General features: G+C 36.5%; 1 protein-coding gene across 1 annotated transcript in view; it reads right to left on the bottom strand.

The window, feature by feature from the left end:
• The window catches only part of na (sodium leak channel non-selective protein na), a 1,005,813-nt gene that overhangs the window by 390,157 nt on the left and 590,014 nt on the right, over nucleotides 1-25,642 (bottom strand). Inside the window, exons 25-26 of the mRNA XM_090411658.1 lie at nucleotides 14,000-14,167; nucleotides 11,124-11,228 (exon numbers count right to left, since the gene is read on the bottom strand). Of these exons, the coding sequence (XP_090267784.1) occupies nucleotides 11,124-11,228; nucleotides 14,000-14,167 (273 nt within the window). The remainder of the gene's footprint in view (nucleotides 1-11,123; nucleotides 11,229-13,999; nucleotides 14,168-25,642) is intronic.

Below are 25,642 nucleotides of genomic sequence, written 5' to 3'. Positions count from 1 at the left end.
TTACTGAAACAGGACCTACCCTTTACAAATCCATGCTGACCTTCATAAAGAATGCCATGTCCATCAACTCAATTCTGTATTCTATTCCTTACCAATCTCTCCAACACCTTGATCACAACTGCAGTTATACAGACTGGCCTATAGTTGGAGACTTCTGTCTTAGAACCATGATTGTGGAGTGGTACTATTTTGCCCTCTTTCCACTCCTTAGGAACCCTATCCACTACAAGACTTTCATTAAATAACCAGGTCAAGGTCATAGCCAACTGTGGTGCGCATTTCTTAAGCATACGTGGTGATATGTCATCCATTCCTACAGCCTTATTCACATCTAACCCAACCAACATCTGATACACTTCTGTTTCTTTCACTTCCAATTCTCCTAATACTTGCCTCTCTTCTATATATTGTACCGGATAATTTATACCAGTATGATATAAGCTGATAAAGTGCTCATTCAATAATTCCACTATATCTTTTGCAGCTGTTAGTCTGCTACCATAGCTATCCACCAACATTTGTCTGCCATAATTCTTCTTCTTCTTGCTTGCCATGAAGCGGAAAAATTCCCTCGAGTTAGCCTTGGCATGACCAGCCAATCTCCTCTCATACTGCACCTTCCTAGCCTGCACCTTATACTCTTCATGGATCTGATCATCACCAACTGTCTTGTACCTCCTCCATAACATTTTCTTTTCCAGCACAGCTTGCTTGATTTCGCTGTTCATTCATTTCACTCCCACTCTATTTACTCGCTCAAACCTCGGTATGCAGTCATACATTGCTTTTGTCAGATACTCCCTTATGAGTTTCCGTGCATTTTCAACATCGTTTCCGCTCAGCTCATCTACCCAATGTACTGATGCTAGCTGACTACAAAGCTTCCTATAATCACTTGCTTTATACTTCCACATGTATCCATTTTTGGCAGTGACCTTTTCTTGTTTCATCACTTCTCAAACAAGTACCCCATGATCACTCTCACCAAATGGCAGCAGTGTCAACACCTGATTAACAACTACATCTTGTGAAGTTATCACCAAATCCAAAACATTAAAGCCTCTAGTTGCTTCTATCATGTGCTGCTTAAGATACTTATTTCTCAGAAATTCCACAAACTCGCTCTCCTTGTTCCCATACAATATCTCCTTCTTCCAGTCTATATTCCTGTAATTAAGGTCTCCCATCAGGATCATCTTCTTTTTACATGACTAGCTTATTTGCCCAAGCATTTCATAATCAATATTCTCTGCATTCCCTGGCCTATAACAGCATTCTATCAGATATACTAACCTGTTTATTTCAACTTTGCACCACACAGATTCAAAATCTGTGCATGCACCATCAACTTTCACACTTTGCAGACACAATTCCTCTGCAATCATTAACAGCACTCTCCCTCCTCTTTTCACATCTCTATCCTTCCAAAAAATTATACATCCTTCTAATTCTATTCCCGACATCACATCCTCCTCAGACAACCAAGTTTCACTTATTCCAATTACTTTTGGGCATACCGTCTCAATTAATGCCACAAACTCACTCTCATGTTTCAAATACTCCTTACATTTGTGTATAAACATAACAATCGCTGTGTGTTTGAGGCCATCCTACCAGCACCAACATTCTCTATTCTAGCTACTATACTATACCTCTCTCTTCGGTTTGACCACTCCAGTTTTCCTGATCCTGACTGTGATTTCCATTCTTACCTGTCTCATCTTCACCTTTATGCATTCCATCACCTTGTGCTGTTGCAACCACATCTTCGACCTCATATCCATCTTCCTCCTGCTGTACAATTTGTTAATTTGTGCTATCCTGTTTCACAGGTAGACTCTGATCATTTGCTATATTAACTTCTTGACTCTGCCTTCTCAGCAAACAATAGCCTTTTTAAATGCCCAAGACCAAACCCATTCAAATGTAATCCATCAGATTTATACCATTTGAACTTCCCTTCAAATTCACTCCACAGATTTACAAATTGAACCCTTTCTGCCTCACACAACTCAGTCATCTTACTATTCATTATCTTTGCTCTCCTTTTCAATGCACTGTTATCATATCTGGACAACATGCCTACTTTCCCAATAACACTATTCTTCTTTACCTGCTGCAACAACTTTCTCAAGTTTCTGTCAACATTCTTCTTCTCCCCAACTAAATAATTTGGGCTCACGACTACCACTAATTCCAAGGCCCGGTATTTCCTTTTCTGTAACACATCAGTTATTTGCTTTATTGTTCCACCAAGAAAGCATGTTTTGTGCACTTTATTACTAATCACACCTCTAACGATCGAGTCCCCATACACTGATATACGACTATCCTTTGATTCTTTCTTTATAACATTAACTTCCTCCTTCTTATTATCATCAGCCAATCTTTCCTTTAGCTGTCTAATATCTTCTTTTAGATGTTTCATTTTGCTTTTCATCTTCATTAACTCCTGCCGAAGCTCTTCTACTACAGTCCTGATGTTTGCTCTCATTTGCTCTCTTTAGAATCTGAAGTAGTGGAAGTATATGGAGTTAAATGCTACATTTACACTGAATGATGTAACTTAAGTGTATTAGTAGGAGGCATTAGAACTATCACATAAACCAAAAACAAAAATTTGGCTATAGAGGTTGATGGGATTTCAGTGCAGATGATAAAGGAATTCAGCTGAACTGGCTGTTTCTTTAACCTGGCCTGGTTGTAACTTAAGTCTCAGCAAAGGGAAAATACCACAGAAGCAGAAGGAGACAAATATCAGGACAATTAGAGGTGAAAAAATCAGAGTGTTGATTGGGATAGATATTAATATAAGGCTGTGGGAAAGAATGGCATATCATCACATGTTTTTATGGAATGTGCACAGCAGATTTCTATGCCCTTGACATGGTTATTTAATGAAAATCTTGCAGTGGTAAGATTCCTAAGAAGGGAAGGAAGGCAAAATAGTACCACTCCACACACACACACACACACACACACACACACACACACACACACACACACACACACACACACAAGCATGGTTCTAGGACAGAAGCTTCCAATTCACAATAAGCATATGTGGTGATATGTCACCGCATATGCTTATCAGTTATATAGACCAGTCTGTATAACTGATGTTGTAGTGTCAAGGTGTTGGAGAGATTGGTTAGGAAGAGACTACAATATTGGGTTGGTGGATATGATTCTTTACGATTGTCAGAATGGGTTTGTAAAGGATAAGTCTAGTTTTAGAAATCTACTTGCATTTGATGATAAGGTGACTAATGCATTGGGTAAGGGAGTCTCATACACAGTAATATTTTTGGATTTTGCAAAATCATTTGATAGATTATATATTGACATATTGGTGTGCAAGCTGCAGAGGATTGAAATGAATAATAGATTGGTTAGATGGTTGGAGAGCAGCTCTCTGAATAATATCAGCAAGTTGTGTATGAAGGAATGATGTCTAAAAAAAAAAAAAAAAGGAAAGTAATCAGTAGTGGGCTCCAGCATTCTGTTCTTGGACCTCTGTTGTTTACCTTATTTGTTAATGTTATAATCCATGTGTATTGATTGAGGATCTTCAGCTGTTTGCTGGTGATGCAAAGAAAATTATAAGGAACACTGGTGATGTTAACCCCCTTCAGGAAGATTTGAATAGACTTTCAGGTTGAACAAATAAGTGAGGTTTTAATATTAATAAAGGAAAGGCGTTGCATTTTGGGGTGCAAATATATATGGCTGTGAACTATATTAATGGAATTGTCCTTCGAGTACTGGATGAGATTAGATATGCAGGGATAATGGTTCACAGTGGATAGAGGCCATATTGCAAGTGTTGCAAAGACTGCAAATCTTGTTTCTGCAATGATAAGGAGGTGGTTGTGCCACTGTATGAAGCATTGGTCACCTATTTCTCAATGTAATGTGAAAACATTGAAGAAAGTCCACACATGAGTGACTAAAATGAATATCGGGACTATGGAATATTAGTTAGAGAGAGAGAGAGGGAGGTTAAAGGGATGTAAATCACAAAGTTAGGAAAACAGGAGGTAAAGAGGTGACATGATAGAGACATTTAAGTGAATGAGGAGATTTTATTAGGTCAATACAGAGGGGATTGTAAAAAGAGTAGAAGATGAGAGAAAAAGAGCAACAGGCCATCCCTGGAAGTTGTTCAGGAGTAAATTTTTACATGGAAAATTGTGGAAAATGAAACACATTACTAGACTTGTGAATGCAAAGACTATTGAGGATTTTAAGGTTCAGTATGATAAATATGTTGTTGGCTGAGTGAACCTACCATGATAAGTCTGCAGACTCCTGGGAGGTTGGTGGGAAAATAAATAATAATAATAATTTAGTTAGCTAATTATTATCTCTAGATGTGCATCTTTATTCCTCTAAACATCAACATGAATGAAATTTAATGAGCATATACAGGCTCATGTTTGGTCTGGGTGAACGTAACACCCATGGTGAAGGACTGTTGGAATTTGCCCATGCTAACAGATTAGTTATTACCAATACCTGCTTCTAGAAACATCCACGATGGACCTATACTTGGACATCCAACACTGATAGGTCAAGGCACCAGATTGATTATATCCTGGCTCTCCAGCGGTGGAAGACAAGCATCTCTGATGTGCATACTTGTCCTGGAGCAGATTGTGGTATAGACCATCAGCTGGTAAGAGCCAAAGTAAGACTAATACTCCGAAGACTTCCAGGCATTCCACTAGATTGGATGTTAGAGTAATTCCTAGTGGATTCACAGAAGAAACATCAACTCGGTTGGATGATTTTTTGGAGACCAATGAGGAAATCTCACCAGAAATGCTTTGGGAAGGAGTCAAGATGATAATACAGGATACAGCGAAGACGTATCTCAGCCCAATAAGAAATACCAAGAGACCCATGGATATCAGATTCAACATGGGAACTAATCAAAAGAAGGCGGTTGGAAAAACAATGAGACACAGGGACTGAAGAATACAAGAGATTACATAGAGAAATCAGAAGAGCCATCAAGCAAGATAAGGAAAAGTTCTATACTAATAAATGTGAAGAAATAGAGTTCCAGATGAGAAGGCATAATTATAAAAGGATGTTTTATTTAGTTCGTGACTTAAAGCACAAGTTCAAGCCTAAATTGAATGTCATCAAAGACAAGAATGGATCATTACTAACAGAAGAGTTGGAAATCAAAAACAGATGGAAAGAATACTGTGAGGAACTGTACAGCAGAGTGGATAAAGAAAATGTGGAGTCCTCCCACCATGAAAATTTTGATTTGGAACCTTCTCCACTTAGGCATGAAGTTGAAAGAGCAGTTAAGCAGCTCAACAGCAATAAGGCCCAGGTGCAGATGAAATCCCAGCAGAGTAATTAAGGCCACAGGAGATGGAGGGATAAGAGTGTTTCATAGATTGATTACAAGGACATGGGAGACAGGATCATGGCCTAGAGACTGGAAGAAGTCAGTTTTCATACCACTACACAGGAAAGGTGATATGAAGACATGCAAGAATTATAGAACTATTAGTTTGATATCTCATGCAAGCAAAATTTTATTAAAGATCATGCTAAATAGGATTGAGGCCAAAGTTGAGGCAGAGATGCCCGAGGAACAAGCAGGTTTTAGGAAAGGTAGGGGCACCAGAGATCAGATCCTTTGCTTTAGACATATCATAGAAAAATATAAAGAATTCAGACTCCCTCTGGTAATGTGTTTTTTAGACTACTCTAAAGCTTTTGACTGTGTTGAGCATGTGAAACTGTGGGAAGTAATGAAAAGAATGGGTTTTCCTCAACACACTATCAGGATAATAGCCAACTTGTATAAGGAGCAAGAAGCCACGGTAAGAACAGGTGTTGGATTGAGTGACTGGCTTCAAGTTGGAAAAGGAGTTAGGCAAGGATGTTTACTTTCTCCTCACTTGTTCAGTATATATGCAGAGGACATCATGCGTGAAGCATTGGATGAGCTCAAGACAGGAATTACGATAGGAGGTAGATTGATCAGTAATCTGAGGTACGGTGATGATACAGTACTCCTTTGTAATGACATGGAAGAACTAGGACTAATTCTTGACAAAGTTAACAAGATCAGTAATAACAGAGGACTTCAACTCAATTCTAGCAAGACAAAGATCATGGTTCTCAAAGGAAAAACAAACAGAGATGCTCTTGAGAAACAAATGTATCTTAATGGAGAAAGAATCGAGGAAGTCAGCAAGTTCGAGTACCTGGGATCCATTATTAATGTGAAGAATTGCTGTTCAGATGATGTCAGAAAAAGGTTAGGAATGGCTAAAACAACAGTCAGAGACCTGTCTAAAATCTGGAAGGATGGATCTATCTCCATGGGAACAAAGTTGAGGATTTTGGATGCAGTTGTTTTTCCAACAGCAACTTATGGATGTGAGACTTCGAACCTAAAGAAGTCAGATAAGAAACAGATATCTGCTTTTGAGATGTGGTGTTACAGAAGGCTGTTGAGGATATCATACACTGAAAGGCATACAAATGAATGGGTGTTAGAAAAGATTAGTAGAACTTTAAGGCTCCTTAAGTATATTGACAGAAGAAAATTAAAATATTTTGGACACATAGAAAGGATGGAAGGAGGACTTCTAAGAACAGTAATAGAAGGTAAAGTTCTTGGAAAAAGAGGCAGGGGTAGACCATCAATGAGATGGATGGATGGCGTGTGTGGAGTGACTGATCTTCAGAGAGTTGAGGCTGCAGAAGGGCAAACAACAGGACTACATGGCGCGGCCTAGTGTGGAACATCATTGAGCATCAGAGTGACCATACTGCATCTGTAGATGCCCAGTGAACACAGAGAGTATACAGGCTCATTAAATCTTAATTTGAGAAATTTTATGCATAAATCCTCTAACTGTATAGTAAATAATATTTACTATACAGTAAAGAATATAGTAAATAATATTCTAGTGAATGCTTTGCATTCACTAGAATAAATATATAAATTAATAAATAAATAGTTGTAGTAAATAAAACAGTAGTAGTCCTTTATTCCCTTTTAAACTACTAAACCCTCATATGAAGTTTGAAAGAAATTATAACTCTTTAATTTAGATAAACTACACTTGTGTGTGTGTGTGTGTCCTTAATAGCAGAAATGCTTAATTATCATACCTAGGAAGCAAAGCATATCAACTGGATAAAGAACTTCAAGGAGCAGAGAACTCCATAAATTAATCACATGACATCAGAATAAAATATTAAAGATTCTAGTAGCAAGGCTTATACGCTGGTCATACATAACTGGTAATTAGTTTATGGAATTAACAACGCATATAAAGTATATTAATTAAAGATAACTTTAATAAATAACTTCTATATTTCGGCAACGTCACGTTGCCATCTTCAGGAACATAAAGATATGGTATGTGCATGCAGGCACTAACAAAGCAAATGAGGAAGAAAGCAAGAAACTAATATTGTTCCTAAAGTCCTAATGGTGCCCTCTGGTGGGCTAATTTGGTTGACTTGGCAGTTGGGCTGAAGTTCTCAAAATGTAAGTCTCCCAAATTTGGGGTAGTTTCATGCACCCAAATTTGTTGAGGTTAGGAACGTTTTTTAGAGATGCTGAAGATTCCTTGAATAATCTCTCGTATTTAAACTTGCTGCGGTGTATTATTTTTGTTTTATTCCAACGAATTCTATGGTGGGTATCTAAGGCATGGTCTGCCAGCCCAGAGCGGCTGTACTGGTGAAACTGGATGTAGTCTTTGTGTTCTGAAATCCTGATATTTGTTGTTCTGCCTGTTTGGCCAAAGTAGGACAATTTGCAGCTGCAAGGGACCTGGTATACACCAGGTAGGTCTAGGGGAAGTGGTTGGTCTTTGGTAGAGCAGATAAGGGATACCAACTTTTTATATGGTCTGTAACAGGAGTAAGGTCATATTTTCTGAGGATATTGGTTATTTTCTCAGAGGTGCCCTGGATGTAGGGGATGGTGAGAGATTTGGTGTAATCTTTATTGTGGAGGGGGGGAGGGGGTTTGTGGTTTACTGGTTTGAGTATTTTTTGGATTTTTTTGGGGTTATAGCCATTGGCTAAGAAAGTGTTGTGGATATGGTTTAGTTCAGTAGTTAGGGCCTTGTCATCTGAGCAGATTAATTTTGCCCTGTTATATAGTGTTTTTATAACCCCATATTTTTGTGAGGGGGGGGGATTGCTGGTGAATGTATCTGCCAGTATGGGTGGGTTTTCTGTAAACAGAGAAAACCAAAGATCCATCAAGCTGGCAGGTGATTAAAGTGTCTAGGAAGGGGAGGGTGTTGTTTTCTTCTTTTTCTAAGGTGAACTAGACCCTGGGTTGTTGGTTGTTTAAGTGTGTTAGGAAGGAGTGGAGTGAGTCTGAGTCATGTGGCCAAATAGCGAACACATCATCCACATAACAAAGCCAAATAGTGGGTTTTTGTGGGGCAGAGTTTAAGGCTTTCTCTTCAAAGGGCTCCATAAAGAAATTGGCCAAGGGTGGGGAAAGTGGTGAACCCATGGCTGTCCCCTCTATCTGTTTGTAGAACTTTCCTTGCCAAACGAAATAGCCTGAGTTCATAGTGAACTGAAATAGGGCACTGAGATATCGGGAGGAAACTTGACTTGGATGAACTCTAGGTTTTCTTTGAGTGGGACATTAGTGAATAGGGAGGAGACGTCAAAACTGACCATTATGTCAGTGTGTTGGAGTGAGAGGTTTTCTACACTGGCTTTAAAGTGGGCTGAGTTTTTTATGTGTGATGGTGTGTTGCCAGTATAGTGTGTGAGCGTTTTGGCTAAATGTTTGGCTAATTTATATGTGGGGGAATCAATGCCATCCACTATGGGACGTAATGGCACATTTTGTTTATGTATTTTTGGGAGTCCATATAATCGGGGGGGGGGAGTCTAGAGTTATAAGGTTTTAGTTTGTTAGTGACTTCCACAGGCCAAGAAATGACTTTCTTAAGGCGTCTGTGGAGAGTTCTAATCTGAGAGCTGGTAGGATTATATTCAATAGGGAGGTAAGTAGTACGGTCTACTACTAAAGCATTAAGCTTACCTTTGTAGTACTTTTGATTTAGCACCACAGTGGCGTTTCGCTTATCTGCTTTGGTGATTACTATTTTTTTTTTTTTTTGTTTGTTATTCTTCATTTCAAAAAAAAAAAAAAAATAGTAATCACCAAAGCGGATAAGGGAAACGTCACTGTGGTGCTAAATCAAACAGACTACAAAGGTAAACTTACCTCCCTATTGAATATAATCCTACCAGCTCTCAGATTAGAACTCTCCACAGACTCCTTAAGAAAGTCATTTCTTGGCCTGTGGAAGTCACTAACAAACTAAAACCTTATAACTCTAGATCCCTCCCCCCCGATTATATGGACTCCCAAAAATACATAAACAAAATGTGCCATTACGTCCCATAGTGGATGGCATTGATTCCCCCACATATAAATTAGCCAAACATTTAGCCAAAATGCTCACACACTATACTGGCAACACACCATCACACATAAAAAACTCAGCCCACTTTAAAGCCAGTGTAGAAAACCTCTCACTCCAACACACTGACATAATGGTCAGTTTTGATGTCTCCTCCCTATTCACTAATGTCCCACTCAAAGAAACCTTAGAGTTCATCCAAGTCAAGTTTCCTCCCGATATCTCAGTGCCCTATTTCAGTTCACTATGAACTCAGGCTATTTCGTTTGGCAAGGAAAGTTCTACAAACAGATAGAGGGGACAGCCATGGGTTCACCACTTTCCCCACCCTTGGCCAATTTCTTTATGGAGCCCTTTGAAGAGAAAGCCTTAAACTCTGCCCCACAAAACCCACTATTTGGCTTTGTTACGTGGATGATGTGTTCGCTATTTGGCCACATGGCTCAGACTCACTCCACTCCTTCCTAACACACTTAAACAACCAACACCCCAGAGTCCAGTTCACCTTAGAAAAAGAAGAAAACAACACCCTCCCCTTCCTAGACACTTTAATCACCTGCCAGCTTGATGGATCTTTGGTTTTCTCTGTTTACAGAAAACCCACCCATACTGGCAGATACATTCACCAGCAATCCCCCCCCCTCACAACAATATGGGGTTACAAAAACACTATATAACAGGGCAAAATTAATCTGCTCAGATGACAAGGCCCTAACTACTGAACTAAACCACATCCACAACACTTTCTTAGCCAATGGCTATAACCCCCAAAAAATCCAAAAAATACTCAAACCAGTAAACCACAACAACCCCCCTCCACAATAAAGATTACACCAAATCTATCACCATCCCCTACATCCAGGGCACCTCTGAGAAAATAACCAATATCCTCAGAAAATATGACCTTACTTCCTGTTACAGACCATATAAAAAGTTGGCATCCCATATCTGCTCTACCAAAGACCAACCACTTCCCCTAGACCTACCTGGTGTATACCAGGTCCCTTGCAGCTGCAAACTGTCCTACTTTGGCCAAACAGACAGAACAACAAATATCAGGATTTCAGAACACAAAGACTACATCCAGTTTCACCAGTACAGCCGCTCTGGGCTGGCAGACCATGCCTTAGATACCCACCATAGAATTCGTTGGAATAAAACAAAAATAATACACCGCAGCAAGTTTAAATACGAGAGATTATTCAAGGAATCTTCAGCATCTCTAAAAAACGTTCCTAACCTCAACAAATTTGGGTGCATGAAACTACCCCAAATTTGGGAGACTTACATTTTGAGAACTTCAGCCCAACTACCAAGTCAACCAAATTAGCCCACCAGAGGGCACCATTAGGACTTTAGGAACAATATTAGTTTCTTGCTTTCTTCCTCATTTGCTTTGTTAGTGCCTGCGTGCACATACCATATCTTTATGTTCCTGAAGATGGCAACGTGACGTTGCCGAAATATAGAAGTTATTTATTAAAGTTACCTTTAATTAATATACTTTATATGCATTGTTAATTCTGTAAACTAATTACCAGTTAAAATATTAAAGAATTTAATTATCATAATAAATATTCTACATATTAAATAATGTTTAATATATTCAGTCTTTATCATAAAATGTTTCAACATAACATTCTTAAATCAGGCAAAATAAAAGGAAATACTCACTCGGGTTTTAATATCAGGATCATTGCAGCGCGCCAGTCTACCACCAAAAATATGTACACCATAACATGCAAACACAAACATCAGAACAATAAGTAATACAGAAACCTAAATAAAGCAAATTATTTACAGATTTAAAATGAATAATGACTTCCATAAACAATATACATGATATTTCAATTTTTCAATTGAATCAACAATTATATCCTTATATAAATTAATTGGTATTTATTTGTAAAAATCAACAGTTCTTTTCAACTAAAAACAAAAAGCATAGTCCTTGGAAGGTAGCAAAATTTAAAAATCAATTTTATCAAAATCTGTTGAAAAAAAATCGGATAATATAAAATTCCATATAGGCATAACAAAATTCAGTATGAAAATGTTATTTCCATATGAAAATAACATTTTCATATGGAAATAACAAAAAAGATGTATTATTTTTATTATTATCCCAAGACCACATTGAGACAGACTGATCTAGGAAGTCCTTTTTGTCATACACACAGCTCATCATACCATGCCTTAAACACATTCAAATTCCCTGCAGGCACCACACTCTCAGGCAATGTATTCCAATCATTCACAATACGCCATGCAAAAAACCTGCTTCTCACTCCATTGTTCACACCTTCCTTCTACAGCTTCATGACCTCTTGTCAAACTCCAATAACTCACCATTTTATGAAAAACTTCTTCAATGTTAATCCTATAATACCCCTTACCAACTTATATATCTGTATTATATCACCCCCTCTTCCTCCTATCCACTAGACTCTGCAAACTGCATTGTCTCAACCTTTCTTCATGCTCAAAAATCCAGAGAACAGAAACTTTAGTCAATCGCCTCTGGACCCTCTCTAACATCAAACCATTTTGATGCTCCACAGGCTTATAATTTGATACTCCACATCATTGCTAGAATTTGCTGTGTTGACCTCACAATTTTGGCAATATGTCCTCTAAATCCTTTAGATCCTTATCCACCATTGACAAGATCTTCTAACAACATATTCATAAAAGAGCAAATTCTATATCCCATCTTTGTTTCCCAAATTTTAAAACCTTACATTCTGCAACTTTGAGCTGGCATCCCCTCTTGTGTGCCCATTCACTCAGTCTATTCAAGTCTTCTTGTAAGGCAACAACATCTGCTATATTCATCATCTTGAAACAACTGTATATCCCCCATTCAAATCTTCCCCAATATCATTAACATACAGGTTAAACAGAAATGGCCATAAAACAGACCTTTGAGACACACCACTAGTGACTTTCCTCTTCTGGAATATTGCTCTCCAATACACAATGTTTTGATACCTATCAGGCAGCCAATCTCCAATCCACTAGTCTAATATCTAACCCCCATCTGCTCTAGTTTGACTATCAATTTATCATACAGTAATCTATCAAAAGCCTTTGCAAAGTCTAAGTATACTATTGTGTATTTATCTCCCACGTCCAATGTTGCTGTCACCTTATTGTGATAAGTAAGTAGATTATTAAAGCATGACCTCCTTTAAGCAAATCCATGCCGTCTATCAAAGATAATACCATTGTTGTCAATCCACTTCTGGATCCTGATTGTTACCAGCCTTTCAAATACTTTAACCACAACACTTGATGCACAGACAGGTTTATAATTTGATACTTGAATTCTGTAATCTCCTTTGCAAAGCAGTACAATCTTCCACTCCTTTGGAACTTGACCCAATGAAAGATGCATATTAAACAAACATGTCAAGGCAAATGTCAACTCCCTGACATATTCCTTCAAAATATGTAGTGATATATCATCAAGTCTCTTCTCATCATCGTATAATTTCAACTCTTCTCATCATCCACTACTCTCAAAGTCTCCATGATGTCATATTCACAAGGATGAAAGACCTTTATGAACTGCTCATTAAATATCTCAACTATATCCTCTGCAGAAGTTGTCCTTATACCATTTTCTCCAATCATGCCATTCTACCATAGCTGCTCTTATATTTGCTGGCTAATATCGAAAAACTGCCTGGGATTTTTTTTTGACTTCATTAGCTGAGCTGCTCATATCAAACTTTTGATACCTTTACTAATCAAGCTACTCTCCTTGCCTATTCTTTGTATTTCTCATGAAAATCATTATTACCACTCCTCCTATGTTGCCTTCTTTCTCCGTAATGCATACTTAAGTTCTTCATTCATCCATTTTACACCTACCTTATTTAACCTTCTTACTCTTGGAATACATTTAGACATTGCTTCTACTAGATGGTTCTTGACTATCATCCAAGTAGCACTGATCTCCTTTCCACACAATTCCTCATTCTGTGCTACAGATGCAAGCTGTTTTCTGAACTTCTCATAATCACAAGCCTAGTAGTTTTATCTTTTTTTTTCTCACAGAAGTCCTCACATTGCTAGCAACCACCCAGGTAATCACTTCATGGTGACACCACATTCATAATAACATCTACTGATGAGACGATCAAATCCAAGACTCTCAGTTCTCGTGTGCCCTCTGTTACATACTGCCTGAGGTAGTTGTCCCTCAAAAATTCAGGAAACTCATTTTCTTTACTTCTAGTTGCTATCTCACTGTTCCAGTCTATATTGTCATAATTAAAATCACCCATAATGATCACCGTTTTCCCATTTCCTTGTCTAATTTTCTGGTCACTACCCTGCATATTACCAGATCTATAGCAGCATCCAAGAAAGTATTTGATTCTATTCATTTCTATCTAACACCACACTGCCTCAAAACCATAACCACTATTTCCACCTTTCATGTCTACCCTTGTATGGACATAAATAAATAAATAAAACACATAAAACTCTCATAATAAAACATAATGCCAAGAACATGTATAAACGGAATCTGTAGAACTTACAAGAAGAATTTCTTTGAAACCTCTACATAGCTCATTCACCACTTTCCGCATATGTGGCACTAAACTAAAAATTCTCAATGGCCTCACACACCTCAAAATCATGAGAACCTGAGCTCCAGACTGTGGAGGAACTTGTTGAGGCATCCAGCAAAGAAATACTAAACTTACCTAAAAATGAATAAAAGCATCATATTACTAAGTAGTATTAAACTGCATTAACTATGAACCACATTCATTGCATTTTGAGTAAATAATTCATTAATTCTCATAAATTAGAAAGTAAATTTTGTTTGGAAATTAGGTTTGGAAGGTAGTCAAACAGGAAAAAGTTGTAATCAAGAAGGTCTATATGTGAAACTATATGGTGGGTGATTACAAGAATTTCTGTAGTCAACTAGCATCAACACAATGGATGGATGAGTTGTGTAGAAAAGATGTTCACAGTGCATGGGAAATGACAACACAGTATCTAACACATGCAATGCATAACTGCATACCAAGCGTATAAATGGAGTAGGAATGAGATGGATAACAGTGAAACTAAGAAGCAGTGTTACAAAAGAAGTTGCTATGGAGGAAGTACAAGACAGTTTGCAGTGAACACATGCAAGAAGAATATAAACTGAAGGCCAGAAATATGGCAAGCATGGTTAAAAAAGAAAAAGTAGAATACGAGAGGAGACTAGCTAGTCAGGTGAAAGCTAATCCAAGGGAATTTTTCTGCTATGTGGCAAGCACGAGGAAAATAATTATGGCAGGTTGACACTGGTGGATAGTTATGGCAGCAGAGTTACCATAGCAAATGATATAGTGAAATTAATTACTGAACACTTTATCAGTACATATAATAGTAGTATGAATGATACTGTGCAACATGTAGAAGGGAGGCAAGGATCAGGAGAATTAAAGATGAAAGAATCAGAGATGCATCGAGTGCTGCTTGGATTAGATGTTAATAAGGCTATGGGAGTGGATGTATCACCACATATTTTTTAAGAATGTGCAAAAGAATTAGCCATGCTGTTGACCTGGTTATTTAATTATTTAAAGTCTTGCAGTGGGGAAGGTTCCTAAGGAGTGGAAAGAAGGCAAAATAATACCTCTCCACAAGCATAGTATGAGAACAGAATTTTCCAATTATAGAACAATCTGTATATCTGCAGTTGTGATCAAAGTGTTGGAAAAATTGGTTAGAGCTAGAATTGTGCATAGTAATAAGCAAGAACAATGTGATTCTATAAGCTATTTTGGCTAGTTCTGATGTCTGCTTTTTGTTTGATTAGAACAAGGGTAGAGGAACTTTTTTACCTATTACCCCAAAATATATTTATTTATGCCAACGTTACCCCCTTGATTTGAAAGGGAGAAAATCATAGATTATTTAAATTCAAAAGGTTTATTGAATCTATTTATACGGAGAATACAATTATAAATATAAAAAGTATAAAATAAATGCGATAAAATAAATTAATATCCTCATTATGAAACAAAGAATTTCTTTGAAAACTTTTTCACTTCAGGTTTTGGAGAAATGATAAATACAAAATTAATAACGGAAAAACTCACGTAAAAAGATTAATAATCATGTAATCTTTTTACGTGCGTTTTTCCGTTATTAATTTTTGTATTTCTATGTCCTCACGGTTTGCCATTATTAAAACTTATTGGAGAAATGATGTTGTTTCATTTTTGATACAATCAGAGCAATTTGGATACTGTCTCCAGGGCCTAATCAATTTCTCTGCTTTGTTTTCATGTTCATTAGAGTGGAAAATCCTTGTTCACAAAGGTAGGTTGTTGCAAAAGCAACACCTTTTTGACTGCCTCCTCATGTGCAATTTTGAAAGCCTTTGCAGCTATTGACATCCAAAAATATGACAGAGTTAGTGATTTGGGTTTTGTTGAGGGGGCCGTGAAATAATGAAAACAAATTTAAAATGTTTTAAGACTAAGTAGATTTTTTTTATTTTAAAAGAAACGTATTTAACTTTTATTATTTATTATTTCTTTTTTGTTATTTTTTATATTTTAATGCAAAAATTCACACATTGGTGTTGGTTCACAAACTTTGCTTCCTGCGTATTTTGGCGCTTAATGATTATTAGTAAATATTGCTTATTCATATGTTTCATTTCAAAGCAGTGGTTAATTGTATTTACTTCGAAGGCTCTCCAGGGAAGCTCCAAATCTTCCTGTCCCTTTCATCATGTGTTCATAATCAGGGACTGTTAATATTGACTTTATATACATATCAAAACTCGTTTTATATTATCACTGTCATCCGAGCTAGTTTTCTGTTAACAATAAAAGTTCGCATATACTTCACACATGAAAAAAAGCTTAAACAAGTTCATGTGGGGAGATAGTAACTTGCTTGCAGTGGTAAACAGTAAACAAGCCCTCCCTAACAGTCACTATACTGCAGAGGCAATAAAAACAAGTACTTTTATTATGCCAGTGAATAAGGTATGAGGAGTCTGTGTAATATATTTCTTAACAAATAGTGCAATTATATACAACTGAGATAAAAACACACTAATTAATGAATCATGTCCCCTCATACAGAAACTATGCTGTATAGACTGAAACAAAACCATATGTTGCATGGGCAAACACATTATCTAACTAAAAACTATTGTTATTAATTAGATGTGTGTGTGTGAGTTTGATTTCCCAAGGCAGCAATAAAATTCAACAGAACGTGTTAAAACTAAGTAATATATATATATATATATATATATATATAATGAATGTTATGGCAGTTTCACATATGGAATTCAGTTGAAGAGAGTTAGCATTTCAACTCAATTGTCAGCTATGCTTTTATCTTTCGGTTGTGCAATCTTTTGTTAATACATTATATATATATATATATAATGAATGTTATGGCAGTTTCACATATGGAATTCAGTTGAAGAGAGTTAGCATTTCAACTCAATTGTCAGCTATGCTTTTATCTTTCGGTTGTGCAATCTTTTGTTAATACCGCACCAATCATATGCATGTTTTAATAACCTGCCTTTGCTGTCTGTTTTGCGTTAGGCTTAATTATCATAAAGGGAGAAAAGTCACAAAAGAGAAAAATGTTCCTGGTCCGGGGATTCCCTTATTCGGGTAATATTCACTAATTTCATGTTATCAGTTTGTGGTGTGCCAGTATCGGTAAGTGGTGATATTATTTGATCTATTCTACATTAAAAAATTTAACCCTGAGATGGATAAGTGGCTGATAAAAAAAAAAAAATTCCTGCGAACAATCAGAAGAAGCAGAAACAGACTCAAAAAAAAAGGACAGTATTTCATATTTTACCAGAACAGCCCGCATCGTCTTCAGAACCAAATGTAAGAGGCAAAAAATGTAATATATGCATTTGATTTTTGCAATATTCGCTGTGTATGTTTTGTATTGAATATAAATACAATAAATATTATAATAATATATCTCTCTATTACGATTTTTTTTCGAGGGGGTGGCCGTGAAATATTTTAATTTTTGCAAAGGGGGCCTGACATCCAGAAGTTTGGGAAGCAGTGTTCTAGGCAACTATGGCAACTATGTAAGAATGCTGCTGGTGAGTTATCATCAATAATGTTGATCACAATGGGAAAAATAAAGGATCTCTCAGAGTTCAATAAAGGGCTTATTGTGATGCTGGAGTCACAATTTTGAAATCAGAACAGCTGTCTGGTTTCTCAAAAGGTGAGGTATCCTGGGTGTTTATTTAGTGTAAAAATAATCCACACTGCTAGTCTAAGAAGTGCAACTATGGTTCTAAGAGAGTCTGTCAGGAAAAAGCTCATCTCTGAGAAGGCTTGTATGAATAAACAGGACTTCCTGAGTGCAGCACGTGACTGAAGAATTTAATGAAGGCTATTCCTGACCCATATCTTACTGAGCTGTGCACAGGAATTGAAGAAGATTGGTATTGTTTGTAGCATGCTTATATGGAAACTGGAAATTTCATCTACAGTGGTGTCAGGAACTGGACACTGGAAGACTGGAAAAAATTCATGTGGTCTGACGAGCCATGGTACAACTTGTTCTGTACCAATGGTGGGTAGAGAATTCGGTGATAGCCCCTGAAGCAATACAAACAGCTTGCCTTGTAAACACAACACAACACAAGGATCTGGAGGTGGTGTCATGGTGTCAGGCATGACCTGTTGGTATGGAACAGATCTCCTGATATTGTTTTCTGGAAGGTTGGGCATCCTCAAAGGAATATCTGAATAATATTGCTGATCAAGTCTATCCTGCAATGTTAAATTTTTATCCAGCAGTTGTTTCAAGGATGACTATGCTACTGACCATCGTGCAGGAACTGTTCAGCGGTGGATAAGCAAGCATGACAGAGACTACCACCATCTTTCCTGACCACCACAAAACCTAGATCAGAAAACAATTGAGAATATATGGGATATGTTACAAAAACAGATCTGGGAGCAAAGCCATCTTCTATCAAATCTGAGCTAGTTAGAATCCAACACCTTGAGAAACTTATGTCTAACTGCATATGTGCTGTAATTCAGGCTAAAGGAGTTCCAACATGGTATTAAATAAAAGTTTCTAATTCAGTATACATTATGGAAAATTATGGAGACAACTATCATGTTAGAGCAAAACTTAAGTTTAATATAAACCAAACTGAACACTCGATGTTTCAACCTTCATATCAAGGTCACCATCTAAAGCATACATATATATATACAGAGAAACAAGCTGCACTACAATCTGTTTGCTAAAGTTACTGACCAACCGTTCCAACAATTATTGGCTGACCTCTGGTGGAAAAAAAAAAAAAAAACCCTTTACTACATCAAAGCTAGAGTCCTATTATTAATATTAACTATTCGGTTACAAAATTAAATTGGGCTGGAGAGTAACATGTTTATATATTATATAAATAAAAATAAATAAATAAAGAAAAAATAAAAAAAAAACTGTGATTATATAAATTTCAACCAATTGGTATGGAATAGTTTCCAATAAAAGCTGAAAATTGCTTAAAGTCCTAAAGTATGTCAGATGCTAAGTAGGCTGAATATGTGCCATCCAAATTCTTGGAATTTTTATGCCACCATTATTGTTGAGATTAAGGTGGTTAATCAGAATTTCACAAGCTTCTTTAAATTTTCTTTCATACTGGGTTTTTGTATGATGTAAAGAGCAGGTATTTTTCTAATCAATTTGGTGTAGGGTGTTGAGAGCATGATCTGAGAGGCCTGCTTCACCAAAATTGTTATATTTAATGTGTCTTTTGTGTTCTTTTTTTATGTATAGGGATTGTATGTCCAGTTTCACCAAAATAAGGTAAGTTACAGGCGCAGTAGATGCAATAAACTCCAGGATGTGCCAATGGGAGGAGAGGATCCTCAGAGGAATTGAATACGTTTTTTAATTTTATAGGTGGTTTAAAAGTAGCATTGAGATTATAATGGTAGGATTCTATCGATTTTTTCTGATAACCCTTTAATGTATGGGATGGCTATGGTTTTACTGTAATCTATATTCTTTTTTGATGATGTTTTATGAAGAACTTTATTAATAGTATTTTTGTTATAGCCATTATTTATAAATGTGTTGCTAATAATCTTTAATTGTTGTTTAAGAGCTTGTTGATTAGAGCAAATTGTTATAGCTCTGTTTTTAAGGGTGTTAACGACTCCAAATTTTTATGATGGTGGTGATATGAGTTAGCATGTATATATTGGCCAGTATGCGTCGATTTGCATTAAACCGTAAAGGATAGACTGCCTGAGGGAAGACATGTGACCAGTGTATCTAGGAACAGGAGCAAGTTTTGATTTTCAATTTCGATAGTAAATTGTATGCGTTCATGTTTCATATTGCTAACTTTTTCATAAAAAAGTTAGCAATATGAAAGCTTTATATTTCATATAAAGTTTTCATATAAAAGTTAGCAATTGGGGGAGGATAGTGAAGAGCCCATGGCCGTACCTTCTTTTCGTAGGTAAAATTTATTTTGCCACACGTAGTAACCGGAACATAGTACATGGACAAAGAGGGTCATAATATCGGGCGGAAATCTGTTCTGTAGGAGAATTGTGTCACTGATTGGGACATTTGTGAAAAGGGCAGAAACCTCAAACTGACTAATAAATCATCTTTGCCGAGTGTTATGTTTTTAATTTTGTTTATGAAGTGTTGTGTGTTCTTTATATAGGAGGAGGAATGACCTGCCAACTCCTTGAGTGTTGACACTAATTTCTTGGTAAGGTGATAATTAGGGCTGTCTATTCCTTTAACAGCACTTATAGTTTACAAACTGATAAGTGCTGTTATCGGAGACTAGTTGATTCATCTGATAAATGCAAGTTGATCTGTCAAGGACAACAGTGGCATTACCTTTGTCCGATTTTGTTATAATTATATCTTGATTAGCTTTTAATGACTTCATTGCTGCTAGTTCTGTTTTTGTAAGATTGCTATATAAGGTTTTCTTTTTATTCAGAACATTGCTGGTTTCTAACCGAATTTTATCAGATATATTAATAGGAATAGACTTAATATCTCTTTCTATGTGGTATATAAAATCCAGTTTATTAACAGTTCTAGGTGTTACTGTGAAGTTAAGGCCTTTATCAAGTAATGCAAGTTGACTGTTATTTAAGGTGTGGCTTACTATTAATACTACTATTAATAAAGTTCTTCATAAAACTTCATCAAAAAAGAATATAGATTACAGTAAAACTACAGCCATCCCATACATTAAAGGGTTATCAGAAAAAATCAATAGAATCCTACACCATTATAATCTCAATGCCACTTTTAAACCACCTATAAAATTAAAAAACATATTCAACTCCTCTAAGGATCCTCTCCTCCCATTGGCATATCCTGGAGTTAATTGCATTTACTGCACCTGCAACTTACCTTATTTTGGTGAAACTGGACATACAATCTCTATATGTAAAAAAAAAATAACAACACAAAAGACATATTAAATATAACAATTTTGGTGAAGTTGTTATATTTAATATGTCTCTCAACACCCTACACCAAATTGATTGGAAAAGTAGCTGCTCTTTACATCATGCAAAAACCTGGTATGAAAGAAAATTTAAAGAAGCCTGTGAAATTCTGATTAACCACCCTAATCTCAACAATAATGGTGGCATAAAAATTCCAAGAATTTGGATGGCACATATTCAGCCTACTTAGTATCTAGCACACTTTAGGACTTTAAGCAATTTTCAGCTTTTATTGGAAACTATTCCATTCCAATTGGTTGAAATTTATATGTGTAATCACAGTTTTTTTATTATTATTTTTCTTTATTTATTTTATATATATATATATATATATATAAACATGTTACTCTCCAGCCCAATTTAATTTTGTAACCCAATTGATAATAATAATAAGACTCTAGCTTTGATGTAGTAAAGGTGTTTTTTTTTTTTTCACCACTGATCAGGCCAATAATTGTTGTAACGGTGTCAGTAACTTTAGAAAACCATGTAGATTGTACTGTAGCTTGTTTCTCTGTATATATATGTGTATGCTCCATGTGATGACCTTGATGTGAAGATCGAAACGTTGAGTGTTAATTTTGGTTTACATTAAACTAACATTTTGCTCTAACACAGTAGTTGTCTCCACAATTTTCCATAATGTATTCTGATCACCGTGTAAGCATGAAAGAAAGGTTTCTACTTCAGTGTGGTATGTGGTATGTGTAGGATATAGGACATACTCTGCTTCAGCATTTACAAAACTGGCAAGAGTTCAGAGAGAGTTAATAATCATCGCACTTATTAAAGTGTACTAACTGCTGTAATTTACAGTTTACAGAAAACCTACCCAAACGGGTAGATGTATATTATTATTCTTATTATTACTACACCCTCTATGGAGTCTAAAGACTAATGGTGAGAGGTTCAGTCAACTGACAACATGTCTGTCATAGTGAATTTTAAATTCTTAACACTCTCTGCATTAACATATTCCGATAATGCATGATTCCAGTCACTGACAATTCTTCATGTAAAAAATTTATTCCTCACATTCTTTTCACACACTCTTACATAACCTCTAGGGATGGCCTCTAGTTCTTCCCCTCTTGCCTTCGAATCTTTTCATAATCCTCAGGATTAATCCAATAAAATCCCATCACTAACTTAAATGTCTCTATCATGTCACTCCTTTTTTTTTTTCTATCCATCAAACTCTGCAATCCACATTTCTTCAATCTCTGTTCATAGCTAATATCCCATAGTCCTGATATCACCTTAATCACTCTTCTCTGGATCATCTCCAATGTTTCCATATCACATTGAAAACCAGGTAACCAAATCTGAGCACAATAGTTCGAGCGTTTCCTTGTTAACGAATCAACTAGCCTTTTTGAAACGATGTAGAGACAGCAACGTAATACCCAACTGCATTAAACTAAAGAAGAAGTTTAAATCAGCCAAAGCACTCTGTATTTATGCCCGGTTGGAAAAAGCCTTGTTAAGAGAACAAATCCACGAGGCACGTAAAAATCTAGCATCCACCCAAGCCAAAGTTCGACAACTTAAATTAGAGCTATCCGAATATGTTATTCCAGAAATTTGGGAGATCTTAGACAGGATCACAGACGACTCGGCCAAGCACTTATTATTGAAAAGCAAAGAAAAATTAGTAATTAAATTTCAAGCCTTACAACAACAGAAAAGCACAAGACCATCAAGACGCCATAACGAAAGGAACAGCCAATCACAAATCGACATCATAAGGAGCAGTCAATTACCCACAAACGAAGTTAGGAGCAACCAACCAACCACCATCGGACCACTGCTTGGTTATCAACCAATCAAACCACAATCTCACCCAAGGTGAACTCTTTCTGCTAAAGAAAGGTTTGAACTACGCCACTGCATAAATAATAAATACAAAGCGCTTTGGCTGATTTAAACTTCTTCTTTAGTTTAATGCAGTTGGGTATTACGTTGCTGTCTCTACATCGTTTCAAAAAGGCTAGTCGATTCGTTAGCAAGGAAACATGTATCTTTAGCTTACCGTAGAGGCTGCACTGCTTGTGGGTCACATCTCCATGGATTATGATGATTCTTTCTTTTAAGGTTACACGGTGATCAGCATTCATATTTATAAATTTAGGGACACAAAAACACACGTGTTGAATAGATTATTTTATTAATTACTAATAAAATAAAACTTGATGTTTCGACCCCTGTATCGAGGTCATCATTGCTCCGAGGTCAGTGAACAAACTTGATATTGTGTATCATATCGAGAGAGGTTTAAGATCCCTCCCCACCATTTTGGCTGATAAAATACGAATGGAAGCATCATGTACACTAAATTTAAACAAAAATCTAAGCAACAATGTAAACAAAACCGAAAATCTAGCCCTTAAATCCTTAAAAAATAACCAAGACATTTAAGTATAAAGAGCTAATAAGCTTTATTTCGGCAATGAAAACATTACTTAAATTAAGGGGATATTAAATCCCACATAGTTTTAAAACCAAATAAGAAACTCAAAGATTGGAATCAGAGAGTTTCTTGCCGAATATAGTAAACTATAAAGATCGGCGACACTAGCGTTAGCAAATGCAAGTGATCCTAGTACGTAGTACAATACCGGATGACTCGTTGCAAAGGTGGGGAAGTTCAGATCGCTATTCTTAGGTATTTTCCATAATGTAAAAACACATTTCCTAGGAAATGTATGCTGTTATTACATTATGGAGGGAGGTTACTACCCAGACCGGTTTCAGCCTTTTTTGAGGCTTCATCAGCGAGTAGCTAGACCTAATACCAAAGTGTATAGCGAAAAGAACTTATATACTCTGCGAACGAGTTTTCCAAACAGGTGCAACCATTAAGTTACTTAAGTAGCTTACTGAAGCTTATTAGCTCTTTATACTTTAACAGGTGCAACCATTAAGTTACTTAAGTAGCTTACTGAAGCTTATTAGCTCTTTATACTTAAGTAACTTAATGGTTGCACCTGTTTGGAAAACTCGTTCGCAGAGTATATAAGTTCTTTTCGCTATACACTTTGGTATTAGGTCTAGCAACTCACTGATGAAGCCTCAAAAAAGGCTGAAACCGGTCTGGGTAGTGACCTCCCTCCATAATGTAATAACAGCATACATTTCCTAGGAAATGTATTTTTACATTATGGAAAATATCTAAGAATAGCGATCTGAACTTCCCCCACCTTTGCAATGAGTCGTCCGGTATTGTACTACGTACTAGGATCACTTGCATTTGCTAACACTAGTGTCGCCGATCTTTATAGTTTACTATATTCGGCAAGAAACTCTCTGATTCCAGTCTTTGAGTTTCTTATTTGGTTTTAAAACTATGTGGGATTTAATATCCCCTTAATTTAAGTAACCAAGACATTATAATCATGAAAGCAGATAAAGGCAATGCCACTGTCCTTTTACATACATTAAAAAAATGAACCATTTGATATCGGACCACAACCCCTACCAAATGGTAAACTACAACCCCACAAAACGTAACAAAAAGAAAACAACTGAATTAATCAAATCTGTCCACACATGGCCCGAAGAAACAACAAAAAAAATTAATACCTCATTATGCCCGTGCACCCAGAATTATGGCCTGCCAAAAATACACAAACCAGGCACACCTCTACGTCTGATTGTTGAAGGAATTGACAGCCCAAATTATCACTTAGCCAAAAAATTAGCGGCCACACTCAAGGAATTGGTAGGTCAGTCCCCTTCCTACATAAAAAATACACATCATTTCATTAATAAAATTAAAAACATTACACTCAACGACCAAGATTTATTAGTCAGCTTTGACATAACTTCCCTTTTCACCAATGTCCCAATCAATGACACTATCTTGCTCCCACACAACATCACGGCCCTCTTTGCTTACGTACTCTGCTCCGGATATTTCGTGTGGCAAAACAATTTTTACCTTCAAAAAGAAGGTACAGCCATGGGCTCACCACTTTCCCCCCAATAGCTAACTTTTATATGGAAGACTTTGAGCAACGTGCTCTAGAGACAGCATGTCTAAAGCCCAAAATTTGGCTCAGATATGTCGACGATATTTTTGCCATTTAGGCCCCACGGCCGCAAAGCTCAAAATACATTCCTTAATCACCTAAACAAACAATACAAATGTATCCAATTCACCATTGAAATGGAAAAAACAACTCTCTTCCTTTCCTAGACACACTTGTCACACGTCTTCCCTCTGGCTGTCTCTCCTTCTCAGTTTACCGCAAACCTACACACACACACACAGGCCAATACATACACAAAAATTCTTACCACCACCCAACACAAAAACTAGGTGTCATAAGCACCCTTAAACACAGAGCTCTAACTATTTGTTCTAATGAACAGGCTCTAAACTAGGAATACAAGATCATCAACCAAACATTTATAAAAAATGGATACAGTAAAAAGACTATTCACAAGATCCTCCATAAAGATACCATTAATAACAAAAAAAAAAAGATTTCAGGAATGCTATTGCCATTCCTTATGTTAGAGGCATTTCTGAAAAAATAGACAGAACACTACGCAAATACAACATTAAAACCACCTTTAAACCACCAAATAAGTTAAGACACCTACTCAGTTCTTCTAAAGATCCTCTTCCACACCTAGCCCACCCAG

The sequence above is a fragment of the Typopeltis vanoorti genome, chromosome 21 (assembly GCF_054136105.1).
Source record: "Typopeltis vanoorti isolate ZY-2024b chromosome 21, IOZ_Tvanoo_1.0, whole genome shotgun sequence".
In the NCBI taxonomy this organism is placed as follows: Eukaryota; Metazoa; Arthropoda; class Arachnida; order Uropygi; family Thelyphonidae; genus Typopeltis; species Typopeltis vanoorti.
This window is presented reverse-complemented; position numbering and strand designations above follow the sequence as displayed.